Genomic DNA, 23,983 nt, shown 5'->3' with positions numbered 1-23,983 from the left:
CTGCATTATCACTAAATTTAGAGGATCTGATCTATGCTGTTTACATCAACACTAACTGACCGTGAAGTTTGAAACTTCACACATCACATTAGCTTCATGTGCTGACCTAAATAGCTTGTAATATAGGGGACAGTTGGATCATATATTATCTTAGATTCACTTCATTTACAACATGAGCAATACTGAATAGAAAATGCTTGAAGCTGGCACCATTTGGTAGATAGTTTATGTGAAGCACAGAGACAAATTGAGGTTTGCATGTGTCCCAGAGAGTTCATGTGTTTCAGATTTATAAAGGTTTATCAGGGAATATCCTGCTCTTATAGGTTAATCCTCCACAGGATTAGATTGGACCCACCAGTGTTGTATTACCACCGATTTTTTTCTCTAGTAACTAACAGTAAACCTGCTTTGAAAAAATACTTAATATGCAACAAATTGAGTGTACTTACTTGCAACAGCTTACATTTACCGGTAATTGCATATTTCTGCACAATAAGCAGTTTATCATGAATCATGCCTGTGACACAGTTTGTGGCTTGCGTTCAGGTCAAATTTATTTAAATGGAACAATGAAACACCTGACATGTAATGTATAGCTAACAAGTTTTTCTCAATGGAGGCATTTCCACACTGATTTAAAACAGACATAATTAACCATTGTAAGACTTACCCATGACCGTTGTCACTGTAAAAGCACTGCACATACTGGATATCAGTATCTCAATTTCAATATTAGTCACAGATTTGTTTTAAATAAAGGGGCTTCCACCATTGTCACATTATTCAAAAGTACAACTTATTTTGCTTTTTACTGTGTTCTTTGTTTTGAGATATGTTGTGTATATAGTATTAGTTCATGAACCAGCACCACCATTTAAAGGATGTGTGGCACTCTGCAGGAACAATGCTCTGCAGACCAGAGCATCAGCAAGAGGTGACTATTTAGCTACCTTTAAGAAAACTGCCCTCAGATAATCTCATTTTCAGTGAGAGCCATAGAAAAGTGTGGAACTCAACTCCTATTCATTTCAGAGACTCTAGTATTTGTAAATGTAAACTTAAAACATGTATTAAGGCAAACCGAGCTTGTGATCATCAAAAAAAACACCTTTGTTTAACTGTTTTAAAGTGAATCTAATGTAGTTTGTCATGTGTCTGGGATATGTGATATCCTGTGAAGTTTTGTATTGTCTTAATTGTTTATATATAACGTTTTAATTGTTTGTATTTTCATTTAATGTAAGCCTTTGTCACTAATAAACTCTAGCAAACAGTAAATTACTCACAAACAGGGGAAGAATACAAATGGCAAGACACACGAGCTAAATAAATCATGTGGAAAATACATTATTCTTACAATAAGTGACATCAACATACATTGTAAAGGGTTTCTTATTATTGAGTACATTTTGTCAGCAGTGCCTTATTCTTATTGGTGACCGAAAGTGTAAATCAAGTCAGACAGAAGGCTTTACCTTAATCACAAAGGCTTCATTTTTCTTGTTATGAAACTGGCTTAAATTAATACTGAGACCTTTTCATGTTATATAGATCCACTATATTGTTATATCTACGGGGTCTAAACGCAGCTACAGGTAGTTGCCAGATTAGACGTTAAACATCACGCTGCAGACATAACCATACTTTTAAATGACCATAGAAAATATTCCCAATGAGTGAAACATTTGTTAATTAAAAATCAGAACATACTACTTAGACATGTAAGATCTACAGTGGCGTTGCAGTACCCCAAATCAGTCTTGGCCATAAGACACATATCGAGACAAATTTTTGAAGGTCTTGGTCTCGTCTCGGAATCAAAAGCCTTTTCACTCTGTCTACGGACTACAGATTTTATCACTCTGGTCTTGTGTATGTCTTGGTCTCGGTTAGTGTAGTCTTGACTATGACACTAGTAAGATCAGCAAGACATAATAGGTACTTTGTCCAGAGGGGTCGCCAAAATCGTTTCAAACCTTGAGTTCCTCACAGGAGCTTAAGGAATACTGTAAATTTGGTAAAATCCTGTTGAGCAGTGTATTTGATGAATTGATCAATTCAAAGCAATAGCTGGCTTTAATGGCCGGTCATGTCATTATTTCATAAACATACTTACAGTAGACTGTAACTCAAATAATAAACTTTATGGAAAATACTGAAAAAAACTGAGAGACAAAATCCGTTCACCATTCACAGATCACACATATGGTGCTAAAAGGAGAATAGTTTTATTTTACTGTTAGAGTTTCTGGTATGTTGACTTTAAAAGAAAGTAAGTGTTGTGTAGGTCCCTCCTTACATGACATGACATTAAAACCGTGACTTAGTCCCTTCTATATATTTGTATGCCAGTATTTATTCAAAAAGTTCATTTGATCCAATTATAAAAATGGCAGACTTTAAACACTCAATTCGAACTAACGCTCCGGGTAACAACTCAAGTTTTTGAGACAGACCATCCATACTCTGCGTTTTTTAAATCCTCCCTTTGTGAAGGATCAGAAGCTTAGGGTTTTGTTTTGAAATACTTCACTGTGAAACAAAGGTAAGCTCAGCACGCACTTATTTCCCATGCTTTCCTCCTATAAATATATGTATGACTGTGCCCTCTGCAAAAACTTCCTCCGTCTGTTTTCAGAATATACTGGCACACTTTAGACCTGTGGTTAGATCTAAATTGTTGTTCGGCTCTCTGCAGGTAGCACTCACCCAGGGAAGCAAAACGGTTAGGGATGTAAACATGCAATTGTTTACAGGCATTGTGACAAAAAATTGGTTGTTTTTCTTTAATTACATGTTTGTGGTATCCAATGAATGCCTGGATTGGGTTTCATCAATGTTTCCGTCAGTCAGCACTCCTTTCTGATAAACAACAGAGGAGTGAGAGTAAGCTGCACGTCTTGAATTCTGTCATTCACATTTCTCTGAATATCTTCCCCACAGATTGTTTCAACTGTGAATAGGCAAAAGAAACGCTGGCCTCAGCTGGCACCAATTAACCTCCATTTAGCTTGGCCTTCAAGATGATTGGCTTTTATACCAAAGCCTATTCCACTTACAGAAAACCTGGTCTGGCACCCACGCTGTCTCATTTCTCTAACCTGCACTGGAGAAATATTTAAATGAGCCTATTAAAACAGGCCCAGGGCTGTTGAGAAAGGTGTTCTGTCGAGGCAGTATTTGCAGAGAAAAAAAAACACACAGAGGGGGTTGAATGTGCTCAAAGGGAGGAGATGTTGAGTAACTCGGTAACATGTAACACAAGTGGGCAGCTCTGTTTTCAGTCACAAGCGGATTCAATCAAGCAGAAGACAAACACAAAAGCTGCGAGTCACATCCTCTCGTCTGCACTTCAGCACATGTGCGTGCTTACAGTGACAAGCAATCTTTGGCTGTCCTCTGTTATCATTCACAGACTAACAGGTTTAAAGCAGAGCTCTGTCCAGCTGATAACATGCAGGGAAAAGTGCAGGATGACACAGAAGGCACCCCTGTCCTGGAGCCCGGCACCTGTTTAGCAAGTCTGACCAGCCCTGACATGTAATCAGGCGCTGTGTACACCTCAGTGGGCCCCAGGAGGATCAGAAGCTGGACCTTGCATGTTCTCAAGAACAGCAGGACCAGCATGTTCAGGCTTCCAGATGAGATGCCACACTTGGTTCATGTCACATCTTCCACATTGAGCCTTCTCATGTTAACACTCTCGCACAGATTCAAGACTGCACGCATGTACATTCCCACATACAAACACATTCACATGTGTGATAGTGTTACAAGTTTCACCTCAGGGGATAATGCCACATCAGAAGCTGTCAGTGCCTTTGGAGGACATACTGAAGAGACATCAGCAAATAGTGCTTAGTTCAAACTATCAACAGCAGAGCAGTTTCGTTTTTGAAAGACTTTAAATAATTTCCTGTAATTACTTTGGTAAAGCCTCTGGAAACCAACATCATTTAAATTATGATTAAAGGTTTATGTTAGACCAGCCAGTCATTTACAGTGATTATCATTACAGTGATCCACTTGATAAAACAGATGTTGCTTTGTAAATAATATTTTACCCACTGCAACTGTTGTTTCATAGTCTTTCTTTTTTCATATTCTTTTAAAGGGCTATATTAGGATTGGCATTTTGTAGTTACATACGTTTTACACTTTTCTATAGATTTTGTGTACAATGCAATTAAAACATGTAGGCTTGAGGGAGATTTACTTAGTGTAGGCTAATACATAAGTTTCATCTTCTTCTAAGGTCCACAAGACAGACTTGATGACCTATTGTCTTGAATTTAAAATATCTCGTGAAAACAGGAAACATTTTACAGGCAATTTCAGAAAGTAAACATGTCCATGTATAGGAAAATACATTGGTTTAGCAGTACTGACATATCTTTAAGACTGTGCCTGCTTGGAGATGGGACAGAATTTCCATATATCCAAAAACGACTCTACAGTGTTAGGTTAGTTAGTTAGTGCCAATTGATTATGAACAATTGATGCAACTGTTCCTGTTTGTGTCAGCTGATGTGTGTGTCAGTGACTGCAAAAAAAACATGGCAGTCATGTTGTGTAAAAGGCTCCCGCTGATGCAGTCAGATGTTTGAGACACTAGTCGTTAGTCTATCACTGTGTGAACTAATCCAACTCTTCCCAGGCTCCAGATCAGCCCACCATCTCTCACAGGCGGTAAGTCAGCGAGCAGCATTGAATTACTCTGATGAATATGTAAATGGGTGCCATTAAAGCCCTCTTTCTTTAATTAGTCTTTAGATTTCATGACTGAGTGCTTCCAATTATGGATCAATGTCTCATTTCTGCACACAGACCTCTGGGTATGTGGAGCCATTTTTTTCCCCTGTTACAAAATGCTTTATAATTTCCCTTCCACCAAGACAGCCGCTCACATCATGCTCTTTAACTGCTGATCAATGAGAAATTCTGCTGCTGTAGACCTACTGATACGTGGATTATGTGCACTGGCACCAATTTTTCATATAAAAAACGTGATCAGCTTTGAACAAATACCCTGTTTGATTTATGGACAGGGCCTGCATGGATGTGATGTGTTGTGTTGATGTGTATAAGGGGGATGTAGTTTGTCAAGGAATAAAGGGCTGATGTCTGTGTAATTGCCTTGGTAGTTATTTAGCTCTGAGCTCATTAAGTGGTGGCTAAATTCTGCTTAATACCTAATGCACTTCTGACTGGGAGTTGGGTGTACACTGGGAGGAGCTGCTGATATCAGCACTTTGAGACTGTAAAATGCTACTCATGTGTTTTAAAAAACAGCCATTAGGGTGCATGGGTTCAGTTCTTAGAGTCTGTGATAGCAGCTCAGGGGTTTTATGCTTCCAAAATGTTAACTAATCTTACTTTTTAATAGGCTTTTGACTGTCAATGTGTCTACATGAAGTGCTAATGCTCATGTACACAGGAATTTCTAAGCATTTAAAAACCTTGTTACATGCTGTCTTTGACTTGATTTCTGGACAAATTAATTGGACAACCTGAATGTAACTTTAGAATCTGGATGCATAATGCAGGGTTAAAACAATGATTTACTCCCCACAATGTATGTACATCCCCATGTACTAATCAATAATCCCTTTATTGATATTGGTCGATACACTTTTAAGATTGTGTTGTGAATTTATTTATATTTTTTTGTTGAAAATTAGCTTTAACATCACCCAGGAGAGATGCAAATTGACCATGTGTGATTACTAGTAGCCTTTTCCTTGCTAATGCCCTCAACCTCCATTGTTCAATACAACATTGAATCACTGATTTGCATAACCAGTAATAAATTCAGCGAGAAAGAAAGACGTCTTGGAAAGACAATGTGTGTGAAATATCACATTTGGAATCCAGTGTTAATAGTTGGTGTACATAAAAACGATGAACAACAAAGGGAAAACAGATTTTTTAACATAAAGATAAAGTGTAGGTGTGTCAGGTACATTTAACGTGAGGGTCCAATAGACTCTCTTTAGGACCTGTTGGTAAGTAGTTGTGCAGGAGCTGACTATAACCTGTGTGTGTAATCTATGGGACAATGCATTAAGAATGAGCTGCACAGCAATCATGCCCACACTGTAATTATCACAAACAAAGCAATTGTGTTTACTCACGTTTGTGTGCAACAGCAGGATTGTGACTTATTTACATAAGTGTGCGCATGTGAACGCTCCCTTTCGTAAGTGTGAACAAAAGATATTTGTATATTTGTTGCACATGCATTCATTAAAAAAGGGTGTGTTCTGTTTGCCTGCACAACTTTGTGATTACTTTCAGTCTGTTGTGGTGACGAGAAGAAAATCACCACGCTCAATTCACTGCATTTTCAAAAGCCGCATGGCGCAGATCTCTGCAGAATCTGACATCTATGTCTTTATGTACCACTGACCCGTGTGTGCACAACACATGCTGTAACATTGAGCTGATTCCTGATTCTTTCTCCCCGTTATGTGTCATACAGGAGAGGCTTAACCTTGTCCTTCCTTACAGGTTAGGTTGCAATAGAGTTCCAGTGATCTCATATCTGGGCCCCTTTTGGTCAATGACAGTTGAGTGTTCTCCAAGTTCTGTTGCCATGCCAACTTTGGCAGTGCTGAAAGGAGGGGCCCTGGTTTTGTGGGTGTTTAAGGACCTTTTCCATTGGAAGACAAGGAGTTGCTAGTGTCACGGCACCTGCAGGTGCAAGGGCAGGCGCAGATGGTCACATGATGTCACCCGCAGATTAAGCAAGGGGAGTCTGTAGAGGGAAGAGGATAGTTGTGGGGTATAGGGGGGAAATCAGCTCTGCAGAAACACTTGGATCAACGCCCCAGGGCTCAGTGTCTGCTGCCCCCTAGTGTGCGTGTGGCTGAGTTATCAGTTATGCCTGTTCCCAGCCTGAGATTAGAGCTCTGATGTGGGGAAAATTGAGTGTAACTGCTGGGACAAGTAGCAATTTATTATATTGCAATTTGCTTTTTAGATAGCTTTAGCAGTGAATGAGACAGATATAGAGCTCAGCGGACTGGGAAGTGATGTCTGCTGCACGGAGGTCTGAGGTCAGCGTTGATGATGGCTGCAATCATAAGGGATCCATTACAGCACAGAGTCTACTCCAGCTGATGGACTCTAACGATGCTGCTCTGTAGAAAAAGCATTTAGTTTTGATTAGAGAATTGTTGGCGTGGTGCATTTCATTAACTCCAAGATGAGATTTTGTTGTGTGGGAATTGAATATGCCACTGTTAGAGCTAACAGACTGTGCTCATGTTTCCCCATAAGACGATCTGAAACAAGTTGAGAAACAAATGTGATAACTGAAAAATCCCATCCCGACACTCCTACCTCTATACCTCCAACCATCCTGCCTACAAAACATATATATTAAAGTGACAGGTGAATGATAAGGTTTCATCACCACATATGGCCCCTATTTATTTATACAGGAAGACTGAATTCCTTCTTCTTCATTTTAATCCAGTGTGTGGCATTTTGTAAGACTTAGGGGAAGGAAGGGAGCAGCGAGTGTGTGGGAGTTGAATATTTCAGCCGATGGATGCTGCAGAACACTGTTAAAGCTAATCGGAAATGTGATCCCATTATTGGGTGCACACAAACCAGAAGCCCTCAGTTTCCCCTCATGGTTCATTATAATCGTATAATTAATAGAACGGAGCCCTTTTTCTCTGTGTGCATGTTAGAAAGGGGTAAAGAATAAATGATTAAATTAAAACAAATCTGATGCTTATTAAAGTGGGTTTTAATTCAGGCTCTGTAGATTATTTGAAATGTAACAGCCTGATCTTTTTTTTTTTCATGGACTCTTGAGAATAAGATAAATGGAAAATTAAATTTGCAGAACCTGTTTCCTGCCTTTTGGGAAGAACAAAGTGCAGCAGTGCAGTACACCTTTATGAAAGAGGAAGTGTCTTAGTGGTTACAGAATGAGTTCTATTCTTTTTTTCATTAACTTTAAGCCGAAATTGGATAGCTGAGAGCAGAGGCAAGACAGGAAATTATTGGAAAGAGACAGCGCAACAAATGAAACAAGGTCCGCGGACCGGATGTGGACTGGGGACATTGGGTATTGTGGTCAGCAACTTAATGTGCAATCAGTCATGGTGCCACCTTACTTGTCTTATTTGATACTTTTTAGAAAACAGTATAAAGAATGGAAGCATTTGATTTTGTTCATATGGATTTTCATGTTAAGCTGTGGTTTTGAGTTTCTCCCAAAAAGTAACTTCAACATTACTACAATTAATAAGTAATGAGAAAATGTACCATTTTTTTTTAGTAATGAATTGGTATCAAAAAGTAACTTAAAGGCTGAATATGCAACATTTTGCCCATAAATACAGCAGAAATCCAGTGCATACTCTGAAAATGACTCTCTGAGTCAAAATGATTTGGAGGTAAGGAGTCCAAGGATATACATTATCTACTATGGAGATAAAACTGAAATCATAGGCTGTCATTAAAATGGCTTTCTGGCTTTAGAAGAATTCTAGCTTCGAGAAATTATGCATGCTGCATGTGTAAGTTGCAGTCAGATGTTGGTCATATCTCTGTATGCTGAATGCTTTAATGCGCCGTGTCATGTTTTTTTATGCTGTGTGGCTTTATTTTGATGTTCAACTACCTACAATTCAGCAGGAATGATATCAACCCTCGCTGCTCTCATATCCTCTGACAGTTCCAGTAACTAACTAGAATCATCAAAGTTAGAGGCAGCTTCATACTTTGGAACAACAGGCAACCTTTTAGGTAGCTCTTTCATACTAGTTAATACTTGACAAGCAGCAGCACAGTGGTATCTAAGTCATATTTTGTTGTTGTTCGTGTCAGTACAGCCTGGATGTAACATCACATTAACGTAACTTAATATCTCAGAAAGACTTCATTGACTATATTTAAAATCAGCTCCAATAACATGTGCCAATTGTTCTTTGATTTCATTACATTTTTTAATCAAGGTCAAGGCAACGTGTGGCGGGAAAGACACAGGAAGGCATTTTCTTTTTTTTTTATTGTATTCAACTACAGCCTATCAAATTGAATTGGGTAATGTAGACAAAAATGTATACAAGAAAGGTGAATTCCTGTGAATCTAAGACCTCTTATACTCCATTCTACAGATGTCTTTTAAACCATTCATTATGATTGGTGGGGGTCTTTTAAATGAGGATTCATATCATATGCTTTATGTATCTGGTTGTTTATTTAGATTTAGCTGCAGCATATTACTACTAAAAACGGATAGATACTCAAAGAGAAGTCAACTACTTCCCCTTACAACAGCCCTGTTCATCTCAAAGTCCCAAAGAAATGAAAAACATATTATCCAGTTTTTAATCCAGTGTTCCTGTTGAAGAACTTTTATCTGCCAAAAATATTTACATTTTGCATTATGAGTACTTTAACATCTAAAAAAACTGTATTGTTTTCTTTCTGTAAAATGTTTCAAATGTCTGATGACTCATCCTGCTTTTTCTCCAAAAAAAGCAGGATTTTTTCTAAAGAAAAAGTCAACGATCCAATCAAATTTATTCCAATGTTTGCACCCGTCTTCTAGCTTTTGATTAATTCTGTATCTGTCTCAGTTGGAAATGTGTCCCAACACGGCGGTTAGACACTGTTAAAGTTTTGTTTCATGGGGACCGTAAATTGTTTCCTGTTTAATATCAGTGAACACTTTACAATATGAAGCCAGCAGTCTTACTAAATTATTTTATCCCTAAACCTATGTAGGGACATGAAGAATTTCCTCTCGAAAGATGTTTTTCCCAAGACAGTGATGAGTTGAAGGATTTATGTTTACTGCTGTAAATTTAGAAAGGTGTTAGCAGAATATATGTTTTTCCATCACATTCCCATATCTCCACCACAGCCCTTAAAACAGAGAGCTTCTTTTAACGGCCCACTTTAGTATCGCTCTATTTTTTCATTGCCAGTTTAGAGGTGTGTTTTGAATGTCAGTCGATGCACCATAAATCAAAGGTATTGGTTTAGGATCTTGGAGAAAATGATGGCAACATGAAGGATGCTCTGGCTTGCCTGATTGTATCAGCAGACTTTGAGTGCAGCCTTCATGTAGGAGAATACTTGAACATCCTGCGCACACACACACATCTACACACACACTATTGCATGCATAGACATCTATACGTGCACACATGTCTACATGCAGAGGCATTTTGATATTAAAGTTTAATCAAATGTATAAAAGGTATTGTTTTGAATGTCATATAGACAGGTTAATGTTGGGTGCAGGTGGCTGTGGGTAGCAGATGCTTTGTACAGAAAGTTCTTTAAAGCTCATATCTGTACTACTATGTGTAGTAGAGAGAGAGAGCATGCAGTCTGCACACACATCGATGCTTTCAGAGAAATACTTTTTTTTTCGTTCTTTGCATCTAACCTGTCGTCAACATTTTGCTTTCATGTTTTTTTTTACTACTGAAAAAATGTGACTGTTCACTTTCTTTGTTTACTATGATCGTAAATCAACCTTCATAAAAAAACATGTATGTTTAAATGTTTTTGTCTGTCATCTGCCTGCATTGTTCATAGTCTAAAGTCATCACAAAGACAATTCAGAATGCCTTACAGCTTCTTCCTTTTCCTAGAGATTAGAAATAGTTCTACTTTAGTCAATTTTCTAACTCAGTAAATATTCTCTATGTCTCAAAAACAAAAACAAAAAATGTCTAAAGAACACATTTTAAAAATGTTAAATTGTTTGAACAACTTTAAAGTTTTCTGTGTAGGTTCTGAGTCATCCACGTCAAGATAAATTTGAAGCACTGCAGTGAAGATCTTGAATCTTCAAGACCAGTCCAGTTGCCTTTGGATCAAGCTTCAATTTAAAAAAATAATAAAAGTCATCACCATACCAGTAAAAAGTGTCAAACAACACAAACTTCAGGTTTTATTAAAAGAACAAGAGTGATTCTCCAATCGCTGTTCGCCCAAAAGCTGGTCATAGGTCAAATGACCTTTGAACAGCTGGGCCAAACTCTACGTTGAAAAAGGGTTAAGAAACCAAAGGATGACTTCACATAACATCCACCTCTTAGATACAGTACAGTCTTTGTATCACTCCAGCCTCTTCGAGTAGATTCCCTGAAATTGCCTGTATTCTTATATGATATCTCACCGTCTTGTATCTGGCTCTGACTCTCCTGTGGCCACTGCATACAATCAATCTCTGCATAACTATGAACCTCCTGCGCCACAGAGGCATCTCCACAGCTCTGACATTTATCACTATTATTCTCATTCTTGTCGTCTCTTTATCTGACAGCGTTTCAGGAAGAGTTTACACCTTTTTTCTCCCCGTCACTATCTCTACCTCTATTCTGGACGAGGCTGAATTGAAAATGTCCGCTGGGATACCAGTTTCTGAGGGTGCTTTTCCTGCTACACTCCCCCATGCCTCACCCTTTCTCCCTATCATTTGGCCTTCTTCTGTCACATTTCTCTCACAGTGGAAAATATTAATTTGCCATAAAAAAACCTAGTGCCCTTAACGAACATTTTGTACCTACATTTCATCTCTTAGTTTGAAGCTGTCATTTCAAACAGCTATCTGCCTCCACACTGCTCTGTTATATTAGTCTAATGATAAATACTGTCATAATGATAAAAGTAACCATAGAAACCCAAGTCCATATGCAGTGTCTCTTCTCTTTACTTTACAAATCATAGCCGAATCGTTCTTTCTACTTCTGTGCCGACGTTTGGCTTTTCACTGTGTCTTTGACTGTACAGTAGTGTATTCAGGCTCTGAGTGATTTGCTTTGATTGCAGAACGGCTAATCAGAGGGCCATAGAGGACAGGGACAAAGGGTCTCTGGTCTGGCTTCATGCTGTGATCACCAGGGGTTTGTTTCTCAGAAATCAGGCCTAAAAAGAGGCTCTTACCTCTGAGCTTGAGCCTCATTAGATGTGGCCCAGGATAATTCACTTCTAATGGTCTTCCCTCAGGCGGAGAAATAAGATTCACCCTCTACATGAAGATGGATTTCCAAAGGATTTCTGTTTTTAAGAATCAACTTTGGAGTAATCAGTCTTTATTTTCTTTTTATTGTGTTTCATTCTTTATTTTATCTGATGTTTTACATGGTGTTTTTTTACACTTGTACAACACTTTGGTCAACCAAGGCTGTTTTAAATGTTCGATTGAAATAATAATAAAATATTGAAATTGATTTAGGAGTGACAGCTACAACTGAAAAGCCAACAGAACAGGTGAAAACTCATAAGAATACACTTCCACAAGAAGCAGGTGGCTCAACATTTGACACATGGGCTAAATGCACACTTGGTAATCAGAACATTCGAGCATGACGTACAACATTTAACTGAAAACAATAAGAGCAGGACATACAATCGCAGAGGAGGAACGGCAGATAGAATCTTTGTCTTTTGAAGGATTCGTAGCTTGCACAGACTACTATGGCTGAAATGAAATGAGATGGTCTGGCATACGAAGGATTCCCCTGTTTGTGTTACCAGCTGTCTCTTTCCTTACCTCCTTACCTTGCAACCTCAACAGCTTCACAGGAACTCCTTCGAATTTCAGGGAAGCACGTATTTGTCACCCAAATTTAAATTAGCCTTTAGAAAAGGACAGTTTACATCTTACTGCTGTGACATAACCGGTCTTCAAATGCACCCTCTGAAGGACCTGTATCCTATACAACACAGTTAAACAAACCTTCTGACTCAGAGTATTGACTGGGTCAGACCAGACTAGCATGAGTCAGCAGTTTTTTAAGCAGTTTGTCTCCAAACAGTTTAAAGTGTATGCCTGTCATTACGGTGTTGCTGAGTTAAAATTATTGTGATGCTAATTCTGTTAGCCAGGCAATGGCATTTTCCAATGTGTCTTCGCATCAAGCTACTGAATCAAGACATAGCCTACATCCCAGGCCTTTTGTGAGAAATGGTGCCCTCCCTGGAGAACAAAGCAGCAGCCTGGTTCTTGGTGGTAATGATTTAGTAGAGGCACTAGTTTTGTCATTGTTTTTTTGTTAATCTAAAAGCAGCTGAAGCCACTTGGAAGGTTCAGAAAGAGTTTCACATGCACCACAGCAGCATACTTTACAAAATATTTTCAATCAGAGCCATAATCCTGACATTAATAATAGTGCTGCATGAGAAGACAAATACTCAGCATGAGGTTCGCGAGGAAGATCTCTGAAAAAAACAACAGATAGAGCCAAAACAAGTATAGTCGTCAAAAAGAATGGCACAAGAATAAACCACAGCTACTTGGAAAATCCATCATTTAAGTCTTATATTTGTAAAGTGAATATATTTTCATAATTTTCCTCTTTGAATGAAGGGAACTGGGATGTAAATATGTGACTCCACTTACTGAAATAATTTCAGAAAATAATCAGCAGATTGATGGATATTAACGAAACCTAATATTCATTGTAATATAATATTTCTTTCCAGTCTCAAAGGATAGGTTTTCTCATTGTGACACATATTACTCCTTGCAGCAGATTGTTGCGTAGTTGTGATTTCCCATAGCTTGTTTGAAAAATTGCTCATGAAAAATTGATGCTCTACATTATCATTTGACAATCTGCAGCTGTTGAACATATTAGCAGCCAAGGTCAGTATGCAAACACATGTAGCAGCCTTTATATTACTCAGTCAGATCCGTTTGTTGCATATTGAAGTCTTTTTTAGAATGAGAAACTTCATTTAGCGAGATTAGGTGATTAAGTGATTAGGACCATGGTGTTTTACAACATGATTGCGAAAGGCACAGATTCATGCATGGATGCTCTGGTGTACTGTATTTACTTAGTACACTCATACATGTATGCATAGCTGTGTCTGTGTGTGCGTGTGTGGTGGTTTGTGTGTGTCCTGGCTTCATTGTGCTGACTGGTTTATTGCTGTTCCAGGTGACGGAGCATGAGAACAGCCGAGTTTTAGGGTGCTGTTTTCAGGCACCACTGAAGCCACAAATTTGATTATTTTTTTTCATCCACAAGTAGTTCAAAGTTTGCATGAGACCCTTCGTTTCCCCCACTCTTTCCAAACCCTTATAAGCACACACAAAAACACAGACACAGGCAGGCTTGCCTGCATTATGCATCTTCATCGACCATTCTGTGAATCAGCAGCATTACGTGGTGTTCTGCTAAGGTTTTTTCATGGCCTTTTGTAGTATGTTCTGTACATTTTTCTTGTTGGAGCTTATTTTTAAATATTGAAAACACAACATTGGCCTGAGCCTTACATATCTTTCCTGACATTTTGCAACATCAATCTGTTCTAATGTTAAAATAACTGCAACGGGCTTCTAGGAAAACTTGATCTTGAAGCTGAAAAAAAATGGACCTGAAAATGTCACTTTGTTTATCCTACAAAGCCGCTCTGTGTCCCTCTTTCTTTCATTCTCTCTCTCCCTGTCTTCTTCTTTCTTATTCCCTTTGGGCGAGGCAGTGGACACACGGATCCTATCACATCACAGGGAGATTAAACAAGGAGTGTCACAATGACACAGCCAGTTTGATAATACCACAATAGAAGTTCTTTCCATTAAAGCTCTTTCTCTAGAGAAATCTTCTAAAAAGGAAATTCCTCCAATAAATGTGTCTTTTTTGTGTTTATTCATTTTGACATTTAAATCTATCTCCCTTTCACCTTCCTGCGCCCTAAATTCAATAACCTTCTCCAATGCTTCATGGAGATAAGACGGCGCTCAGGCTCGTCTGTTCAGAGCTTGTTAGGCTGTTGATGAACACAAGTTTAGATGTTGATAACACTTCTTAAAAAGGAGCCTGGAAGTGGCTGAGAATATTAATTATTATGAAACAAAATATGTGTCCAAAGCTTACACCACTCTATCTAGCCTTTTCTATTTGCAAATTAAAGCTAAAAAAATAATTTCAAAACCAAGGTGGCCCAACTGGGGTACTGACTTACTAAAGAATTTTCTTTCCCTTCAAAAGATAACAGAGCGGCAAAAATATGTTTCAGTGTTAGTAGTTTAGTGACTCAGCTTTGCATTTTGCAACACAGCCCTTAAAGAACATTTAAACATAAGTCTTCCCTTTAACCTAGATAGATAGATAGATAGATAGATAGATAGATAGATAGATAGATAGATAGATAGATAGATAGATAGATAGAATACTTGTTAATTTCCAAAGCTTTGAACATCAGTTTGCAAGGTTCTTTGAAGAGCTTGCATTTTGTTTAAGAAGGTCAAGAAAACATACATTAACCTGGTGTCTGTATATCACACTTAATGATAGGTTGCATGACAGACCTTGAACAATGTGTTTTTAACAACCTGGGAAGGCAATGAGTTGACATTCTCAATTTTTGTAATGGCTTGTTAGAGTTTTCATATAGTCATGTTCGCTAAGTAGCTTAATTTCGCACACTGTTTGCCCAAAATCAAGCAATCAGAAGGCTCTAAGAGTGTACCAGATTAAGCCAATTGGCAGGGTGATCAATGCTGGACATAATTAGATGCCAAATGCAGCCTAATTACTAAAGACTTATTTCAAAGACTAGATTTCAACTTAAAATTATTACATTGAAATTACACCAAATCCTTGTAATCACTCTGAGCTTGACAGCAAACAAACAAAGAAAGTAATCAGTGAGAATATTGACAGCCTGTCCCTTTTTACTATTGACTGTGGTGTTTGTACAAAAGTCTTATTTGGCCTTGAAAACAGCATTTTCTTTGTTTGGATGATTTTTTTTTTTTTGGCTAGCTTGCATAAATTGAGGCTAAAAGAGAGGGCTCATGCTGGGAAGAGAATGTATCAAACATGCCTAATTTTGTATTTGTAATACATATATTCCTTTTTACTTTCTTTTTCATTTGTTAGTGTCACTTAAAATATTTTCTGTTGAATTTTGTCCTGCCTTTAAAGGATGTGCTTCCCCTTCTTGGTTTCCTATGATTCATTTTGTCTTTCTGTCTACAATGGGTTAAGGTCAAGTTTGATATTTTCCTTGTTGGATTTTCACCTGTTTTTCCAGACCTTGTCAATGTGAAGATATTTTTTTTTGCCTTCTCTCAATGGACTCATCAATTGTTACCTTTCGTTTGAATTTTTGTTGCATTAACTTTTCTCACACTCTGCCTCTGGGATGTCTCGATTGACACCCTGCCGTGATAACCCAGAATTAAAAGGCGGCAGAGAGGCTTTATAGTAATGACTAGGACATTTCTCTAAACTTAACAACACAACTAGTTTGACAGGCTTCTGTAAGTTGTCACCTCTGTTATTACTGCCACTTTTTGGCATTAACATCTCATTTTAATGTATAAAAATACTCTATCCAGCATAGTAAACAAACTTATTACGGTGCTCTGTGGTTCATTTGTGTCTTTATATGTTACTGTGTCCCACAAATCTGCTGGTTGTTGGTTGTGATTAATGGGCATCCTGCATCTTCCTCCGCAGCCTCCCCTCAGCCACCTCGCTGGGATTCTCAGGGAGTCTGTTGTCAGCTGTCTCAGGCAGCACCTTGTCAACTCTGATTTCCTCTTGAGTAGGCTCCCTGAAGCCACCGTGCCAGCTGCTCCAGACTTTAGGGCCTGTTATCTTCTGAGCTACTCTCTGTCGCTTCTGGCTGCCCTCCGGTTGTCTGCCCAGCCTCAGGATCAGTCCAACCGCGGCTAGTTTACAGATAATTATCGGGCCGAGGCCAGCTGTGTGCCACACATCCACAAGCCCCCTTTTGTTGCTAATTGAATTAGACTGCATGCTGAAAGTGACATGGAAATGAACAGTTTCCCCCAGCGAGCCATGTGATTAGCACACTTGGACAGAGGTCGGCTCAGGATGGCCGGCTGGTGTGTGTGAAGTCGATGTCTGAGATTCAGTGTCTGAGTCACCCTGATGCCATCATTTCTGTCAGGTTTCATTTTATGACGGGTGACAATGGGGGTCAAGTACAGCGGACATTTATAAACAAGTCTGCTGCCAGGCTTTGCATGTGAAGTAAAGAGTCTAAAACGTTTGTGAATTTGTCTCCACTGTTCGGCACCTGCTTCACAAATTATTGGCTGGCTTGAATCACAACCAGCTTTGTTTTTTGTAATAAAGCTGTATAAAAAACAAAATAAACATCCTATGCATATACAATATTGCAAACATCCACAACCATTATTTCTTTGCAGAAACAGAACTCAGATATTGCAAATTTAATTCATAGTTTGTGTGTTATATTATGCCTCCATTCTTGTGCTACATCTCAACTTTGTACCACCCGCACATCCTGTTTCCCCTCTTCCCTCCACCTGTCCTGGTTTTGGTACAACTGTTGTTTTTTTCACGGCTTCTTTTGACGTTGGATATTTCTGTCACAAAAATGCAAAAATTTAGCAGCCTGCCTCCACGTTAAAGTGAGGCAGGAGTACTGTTTCTTTCACGAAGCAATGCAATAACCTCAATTTGTGTGTGTATTTTTAGTGTAGAAATGTAAAAATCTCTTAAAATTGCAGCTGTAATGAAACTCTGCCAGCTGGATCATGCAAGAGGGCAATAATCGACAGAATAAAAAAGGTATTTTTATTCTCGATCTTCAACTTATTGCAGGTATGTTGTTGTAGTTGTGTTGTGGTGTAAGTTCATTGCTAATAAAATCTTTCTGTAGAGCAGCGTTCAAGTTGTTTGTCTCTTGCATAAACCTGAATATGTGAGCAACATTTCTGCAGCAAAAGTCTCCCTGTGCTGCAGAAAGTAGGCCACTCTGACACAGGCTGATGTCTGACACAGGTCCTGTGTGACGCTCGCTGACTGTGGGGTGCTCAAAGGTTTATTTCTGGACATTCAGCGCATCATCTGTATGCTCTGTTTACCTGATAAACCTTGTTTTTCTCACCTGTCTGTTGACAGAGATTACCATCTGTCTTTTTCAGAGCACTGGGGGACAGTTATGTAAGTCCACGTTGTCGCGCTACGCCTTCAGTGACTCGGTATACTCTGATTAGTGCGCTCTGTTATGAAATTTGACACACGTTATTTAGTTGTCTTCTTAATTATTGATACACACCTCTGCTAGATGTGAAAATTGGGTTGTTGTGCCTGGCTGTGAAAGAAATCTTTCATTCTCTCAGAATGAAAGTGAATAATATGAGAATGAGGGGGGAACGGTGTTGGATGTATGTGAATGTGACAGCAGCGGATAACGTGGTTTCTATTATTTATCGCTCTACTGTTTTTACTCTCACATTCATAATTTAGCGTGTAATACATTTGCTCTGTTGTCTTACCAAGATGTACCACATTAAGTGTAATCGTTCGTTTGTTTGCATGATATTGGCTTTAATGGGATCTTTTTGCTGCCTTCTTTTCTACAGTATTTTCAACACGTTACAGATACATGCACCCTCCTGTGCAAACAAACTATGATGTGGATTTACCCTCCCCTCCTCGGCTGTCCCCTTCACCATACTCAAATTACAAGCCTCTGTTTTGTGCCGGTGTTCAAAGAGACCGTGCATGAAATTTATCGTCCCCGAGTCCTGCCCGTTTGACACGCACGACGCAGCTAACAGATCTCGTGCCATTTCCCATCTCCTCCGGCTCCCGTGTAAAGCTGACCTTTTCCGCCTCGGGGCTATATTTAAACTCTGAGCACCAGAGACTTATGGTGCCACGGGAAATTTTATTATCAACGCTCGCCATTTGTCTGACTTAATTCAGGCCAGCCGTAGATCGGGCCAAAGCACGCCGTATATTTACTCTCTGCCACTGCAAACAAGGGCAGCAGTGACAAACCTGACCATCAACATCTTAGCAGAGAGATGTGTTAGTTTGAAGTGCATTTAGCAGCAGCCACGGCATTATAGGTTTTATTTAGAGTGCAAAGTGTACAGGGCATAAAAAAGGGAGCAATATTTTCCTTAGAAGAAGGCAGTTTGACCAAAGAGTCAAACTCAAAGAAAATTGACATTTGAGGTATCTCAGCTGCTAAAATGTCATAGATTTCTTCCACAGAAACATTCATCTTCTTGCAACGTCTGTCGTCATTAGAGGCTGAGTAAACTTACCATCACAAATCTGCTCATATACTTACTCTTTTTCCAACTCTCATCCAGACATCTGCTTAACCATTCACTGACACTCTCTTTTTTTCTGCACTCTGGCAGGGCTGAGATGGGAGTTCAGCGGGTGCTTCAGGTGGATCTGAAAATGGAGAGCTTTCCAGACCCTCTGGGCAGCCGCTGGATGGCCTGGCAGGTGGAGTACCCGACTAGTCGAGCCACCACACAAGAGGTTGAGACAGAGATCCGGCTGGCTCAGGAGGACCTGGTGGGCATCGTGCCCCTGGCCATGGTGAGTGATGTCACTTCCAGCTCAGTGCCTCAGCCAGACAGACGGCTGCACACTAATAAGTCTGAATGTGAAATATTGTGGGATACAACATTATTTAATCCTGCACTGGGAGTTTTTGAATCAACATTTGCATAAATGTTCTTTCAGCACGTGAATTGAATACTTTGCATTGGAGATGGCTGAGAACTACACTTTAATCATGCCTGGTGGCAGCCTGAAGGACAAACGTGAATTTATTTAAGACGCTGTCGCAGCTTTTTTGCAGATTAATGATGAAGTTAGATGCTACAGAAATATGACTTTTAATAACTTTTGCACAACACAAACAGTGTTTAAGAGTCAGTCTGGGCTACATTTAATAATAGCAATAATAATAATGATTTTTTTTTTTTAAATGTATTTAACATTTTTGGAAAAAAATCCACATGGTACAGAGATTAAAATGATCAATTTCATCAATAAAATAAAAAAAACATGGGAATAAAACAGGAGAAGGCAACAACTGAAACTAAAAGCACTTGAAAATTGATAACTTTTTAAACACTTTTTTTGCTATTAAAGATACAGATTTTCTGCAAAAGACAGCATGGCGATATTAAACACAATTAACTTTGATACAAAAAACAACAGACAGAGAAGTAAATGTTAGTCCAACATCTGTCTGTTTATAAATGGGTTTTGTTGCTTAAATAAATCCTACAAAATAAAACTGAGAGCAGGAAATAACCAGTCCAGGGTTTACCCTGCCTCTCGCCCAACAAGAGCTATATTTGGGACCCACTTTAGTCTCCCTGCGACCCTGTACGGTAAAAAGTGGTATAGATAATGGATGGCTGGAGAACAGGACATAGATAAAGCACTCTAAAGAAATCAAATGTATTTAGCATAAATAAAATAAAGAAAACATATGTTTTACCTACAGTATATTTAAGGAAGCATTTAAGGAACATGCTGATAAGAAGTTGATCTCAGGTATTTTCTTCAAATCTCTATTTTTCTCGTTATCTTAGGATAGCAAAGCTGGTTTTCTTTTTATACCAGATTAATTTATCTCCCTATCTCGACAAAACAAAGCTGTTTTTTATGATGATTTACGGAGACGGTTTTTCAGTAATCTAAAAGACAAATACACCAGGTTGGACACGGTGATAGGCCAGACCATGATGCCCTGCTGCCATTACAAACACTATGAAGGTAAATTGCACCTTTTCCTTTTTATTTTTGGCAGCAGATAAATTTGTCCAAGATCTGAGGAAAACAACTGGCAATGACTTGTTGTCATGGGAAAACTGAACAAATGCAGTATGGATCCGTGTAAGGCTTCAATAATACTACGCTCCTACACTGAAAAAATCGGATCTAACCAGCTGCAACATCTTAATTCTTCTTACACAAAATAAAACATCAGCAATCATGTACTATGTACACAGTAACTGTCTGAAAGAGGTTCTATGTGTTAAACGTACCATTTAGATGGCTTGACTTTCACTCATTATACTGTATACATGAAGTTAGTTTTCAGATCCGAATACCACGACGGCTGCTATGACAGAGAGGACAGAGCTGTATTGTTGCAGTGTGTCTGCAGAGTGTGTTTAGGAGCAGGAAGAGAACATCTGTATTTCCCAGCAGACCTGGGATGGGGTCGAGAGCTGCGCTCTGGCCTGAGGGTGAGCCTCGAGCTATCTGTCTCCCTCAGAGAGCAGCGCAGGTTCTCTGTCGTGTAGATTAACCAAAGCTCCTCCTATAGAACCTCACACAGAGCGACTCGTTACCCATCTCTGCAGCTTTGTTCAGCCACACCGAGAACTCTACCTCTGATTCAGATCAAGACCATTCAGGTGGAAAAATGACTGACATCAATCAAGTCGACTGAAGAAACAGGCGTTCTGCCATGCGAGCACTGATTTCAAACAAAAAGTTGCATTCATTTCTATTCCTGTGCCTCCAATGCTCACGATACATACCTCAGTGTTCTGTCAATGTTATTCTCTCTAAGTATTGCCCGTAGCCGAGAAGATGATAAATGAGTGTGGGTGGATGATCCTGGATTCAGAGGAACGCTGCGCATTCTCACCCACTGATCTGTTCTCAGGATAATTGATGCTGTGTGTATAATTCTGCACTATTGTTTGAGTTCTCTCGCTCATGTCATTCATGTGTCAACAGCTTTCTTGGCTTGCTTTGGGAATATAAAGTTTCCCTAAATAAAAATGTCATGGTTGATTTGCGTTTTTTTTTATGTGCATACTGTAAGATTTTCTTATAAAAGAAAGTTAAGTATTAACTATTGATATTGCTACGTTATATAAAATCTTAATTCAATGATGTGCTTTTCATATCAGAGGGAAAACCTTTTTGTTGTACTTACATAATGAAATCTTGGAATGAGCACACACGCCTGCAAAAAGACGTGCATGCATCAATCAAATGCAAACTGCCTGCTTTTTTCATTCTGACTATTCTCTTCATATTACATAAAAGAAAGGACTTAATGGCTCACGATAAATCATGCCACTTTTTTCACGTCGGCAAAAAGAATCCATCTCAATTAACCTGATATTTAAAAAATCATTCTAAACTTGGCTAAATCAATTAGGAGCAGGATAATTTAGGCAGGCGCCTCTCAGGAGAGAAGATGAATAGCGATTCATGTGTACCAAAACTTAAGTCGAGCTATGCTTGTACAGAAAGGCTTGATTTTCTTTCCTTTGATTCGCTTTTCTGTGCAGATAGACTGTCAGGGAGTCAGGCTGCTATCATGTGGATACAGTATATTAAAAAGGATTGCTCATGTGTGTGTACCTTTGATTCTCACGTTTCAAATGTTTTCATCATATGACCTTTGTTAAAAAGAGGTTGATTGGGACATTGATAATCATTTTATTTCTTTTAGTTTTACAGTAAGGCTGCACGCATTCTTGTCACTTCTTTGCCTCATCTTCATTCAAATACTTCCTTCTACTCAGGCTTCCCAAGGTGCACTGCACTCCAGCTGGCCTATGCTACTTAACACACAACACAAATACTTATACATGCAGACACATTCAGAACTCATTAACTCCATCTGACTCCCACTGTCCCCCTTTCCCTTTCCACGCAGACACCCTCACACACACACACACGCACACTAGGTTTTTGCAATCTGCATGCACCAATATGAAAGAAGCACACAAGCGAGAAAAAGGAAGACTGAATTAGATTACTTGGGATCACTGTGGCATGAAAGGCCCTCAGATAAGTTCCTCTCCCTCCCCCCTGCTGCACTTGTCGTTGTAAGAGAAGAGAAAGTAAGGTAATATAAGAGCACATGCGCCCGCACACACACACACACACACACACACACACACACACACGTCACCCCACCCATGACAATATTTCCTGCACCAAAGGGAGAACAAACTGAGTGATTTGGATAGAAAACAGGTTTGTGTACCCAGAACCGAAGACACAATAATAGAGTCATCCAGATGAAGATGTACAGGACTTGCTGTATGGATATGACGATGGCATGCACTGACGAGATCAGGGGAGGGTCCTGCAGTCATGAAGTAAATGTTTAGTTACATTAAGTTGGCATTCCTCTTGTGGGATATGGGAATATCACCTCGAGGAGTAGTCTGCCAGACAGAACCAGAAACAGAGAGAATCTACCATAATTTTACAACTTATACTGCACATACTTGGCTGTAATCTTCCTAAAGTTTCCTGAGATATAAAAAAGTGAAAAAAAAAGAATACATGGTTACAGAGAGCAATGTTTTTGAACTTTGAAGTCCAGAAATGTAAGCCTTACAACAAGAATCTCTATACGTTGGCCTTGGGTGTATGTGTTGCAGATTTGAAAGTTAACCTCGTGGCTATGAACCTGCTGTCTGACTCATCCTTTCCATTCCCAGTTTAAATTGCACACTTCTTCATTCTGTAGACGTATTGTGAAAATCTGAGGAAATGTCTACTATTGGTGCAGCAAAAGATCTGAGAAATGTCAATTTATGTCTTTTGGCAAGCTTTAAACATAACACACTCAACCTGAAGAAGCAGTGCCACATTGACATCACGTCAGATTAGGTATTCTTGCTCAAAGCTGGACGGAAAAAAAAAGTCCAATATATATTCCTGGATTTCTCTTGTTTCTTTGACTTGTAGAAAAAGAAATCGGAAGAGAAAATGTAACAAGCTGAGCATGTCAGAAAACTGAATCCTCCATGGGACCAACAGTAAAAGCAGTTTTACATCACAGTCAGTCAATGCTAATATCAAACAATATTGAGCAATGGAGTTATAAAAAGGAATGTGATTATGTTACTGCTTTTGTATTTAACTACATCACCACAGCTCAAAGGTATGTAAAGTGAAACCCCTTTATATGAATAAATATGGTTTTCATTGTGACAGTTCTTACTTTTACATTATTTGATCATGAAAAAAAAAAATCTCTTCCTCACTTTTGTGATATTAGTATTGAACAGTGTTTTTACTTACCCATTGCTAGGCAACACACCACTAAGTAAAGGGTAACTAGGTAATATGTTACTGTGACATGCTATAGGCACTGGAATGATTCCTAAAACCAGAAAGATAGTTAGCATTTTAGTGCCATGGGTTCTAAACTCTATAAGTCAATGGGGATTTTGAATGGG

General features: G+C 38.9%; 1 protein-coding gene across 1 annotated transcript in view; it reads left to right on the top strand.

The window, feature by feature from the left end:
- LOC306841594 (transmembrane protein 132C) overlaps nt 1–23,983 on the top strand; it is a 152,748-nt gene that overhangs the window by 90,038 nt on the left and 38,727 nt on the right. The window contains exon 4 of the mRNA XM_079371537.1: nt 19,154–19,340. Coding sequence (XP_079227663.1) covers nt 19,154–19,340 — 187 coding nt within the window. The remainder of the gene's footprint in view (nt 1–19,153; nt 19,341–23,983) is intronic.

The sequence above is a fragment of the Symphodus melops genome, assembly GCF_947650265.1.
Source record: "Symphodus melops genome assembly, chromosome: 1".
Classification (NCBI taxonomy): domain Eukaryota; kingdom Metazoa; phylum Chordata; class Actinopteri; order Labriformes; family Labridae; genus Symphodus; species Symphodus melops.
The sequence above is the reverse complement of the archived record's forward strand: the minus strand, read 5'-3'. Positions and strand labels throughout refer to the sequence as shown.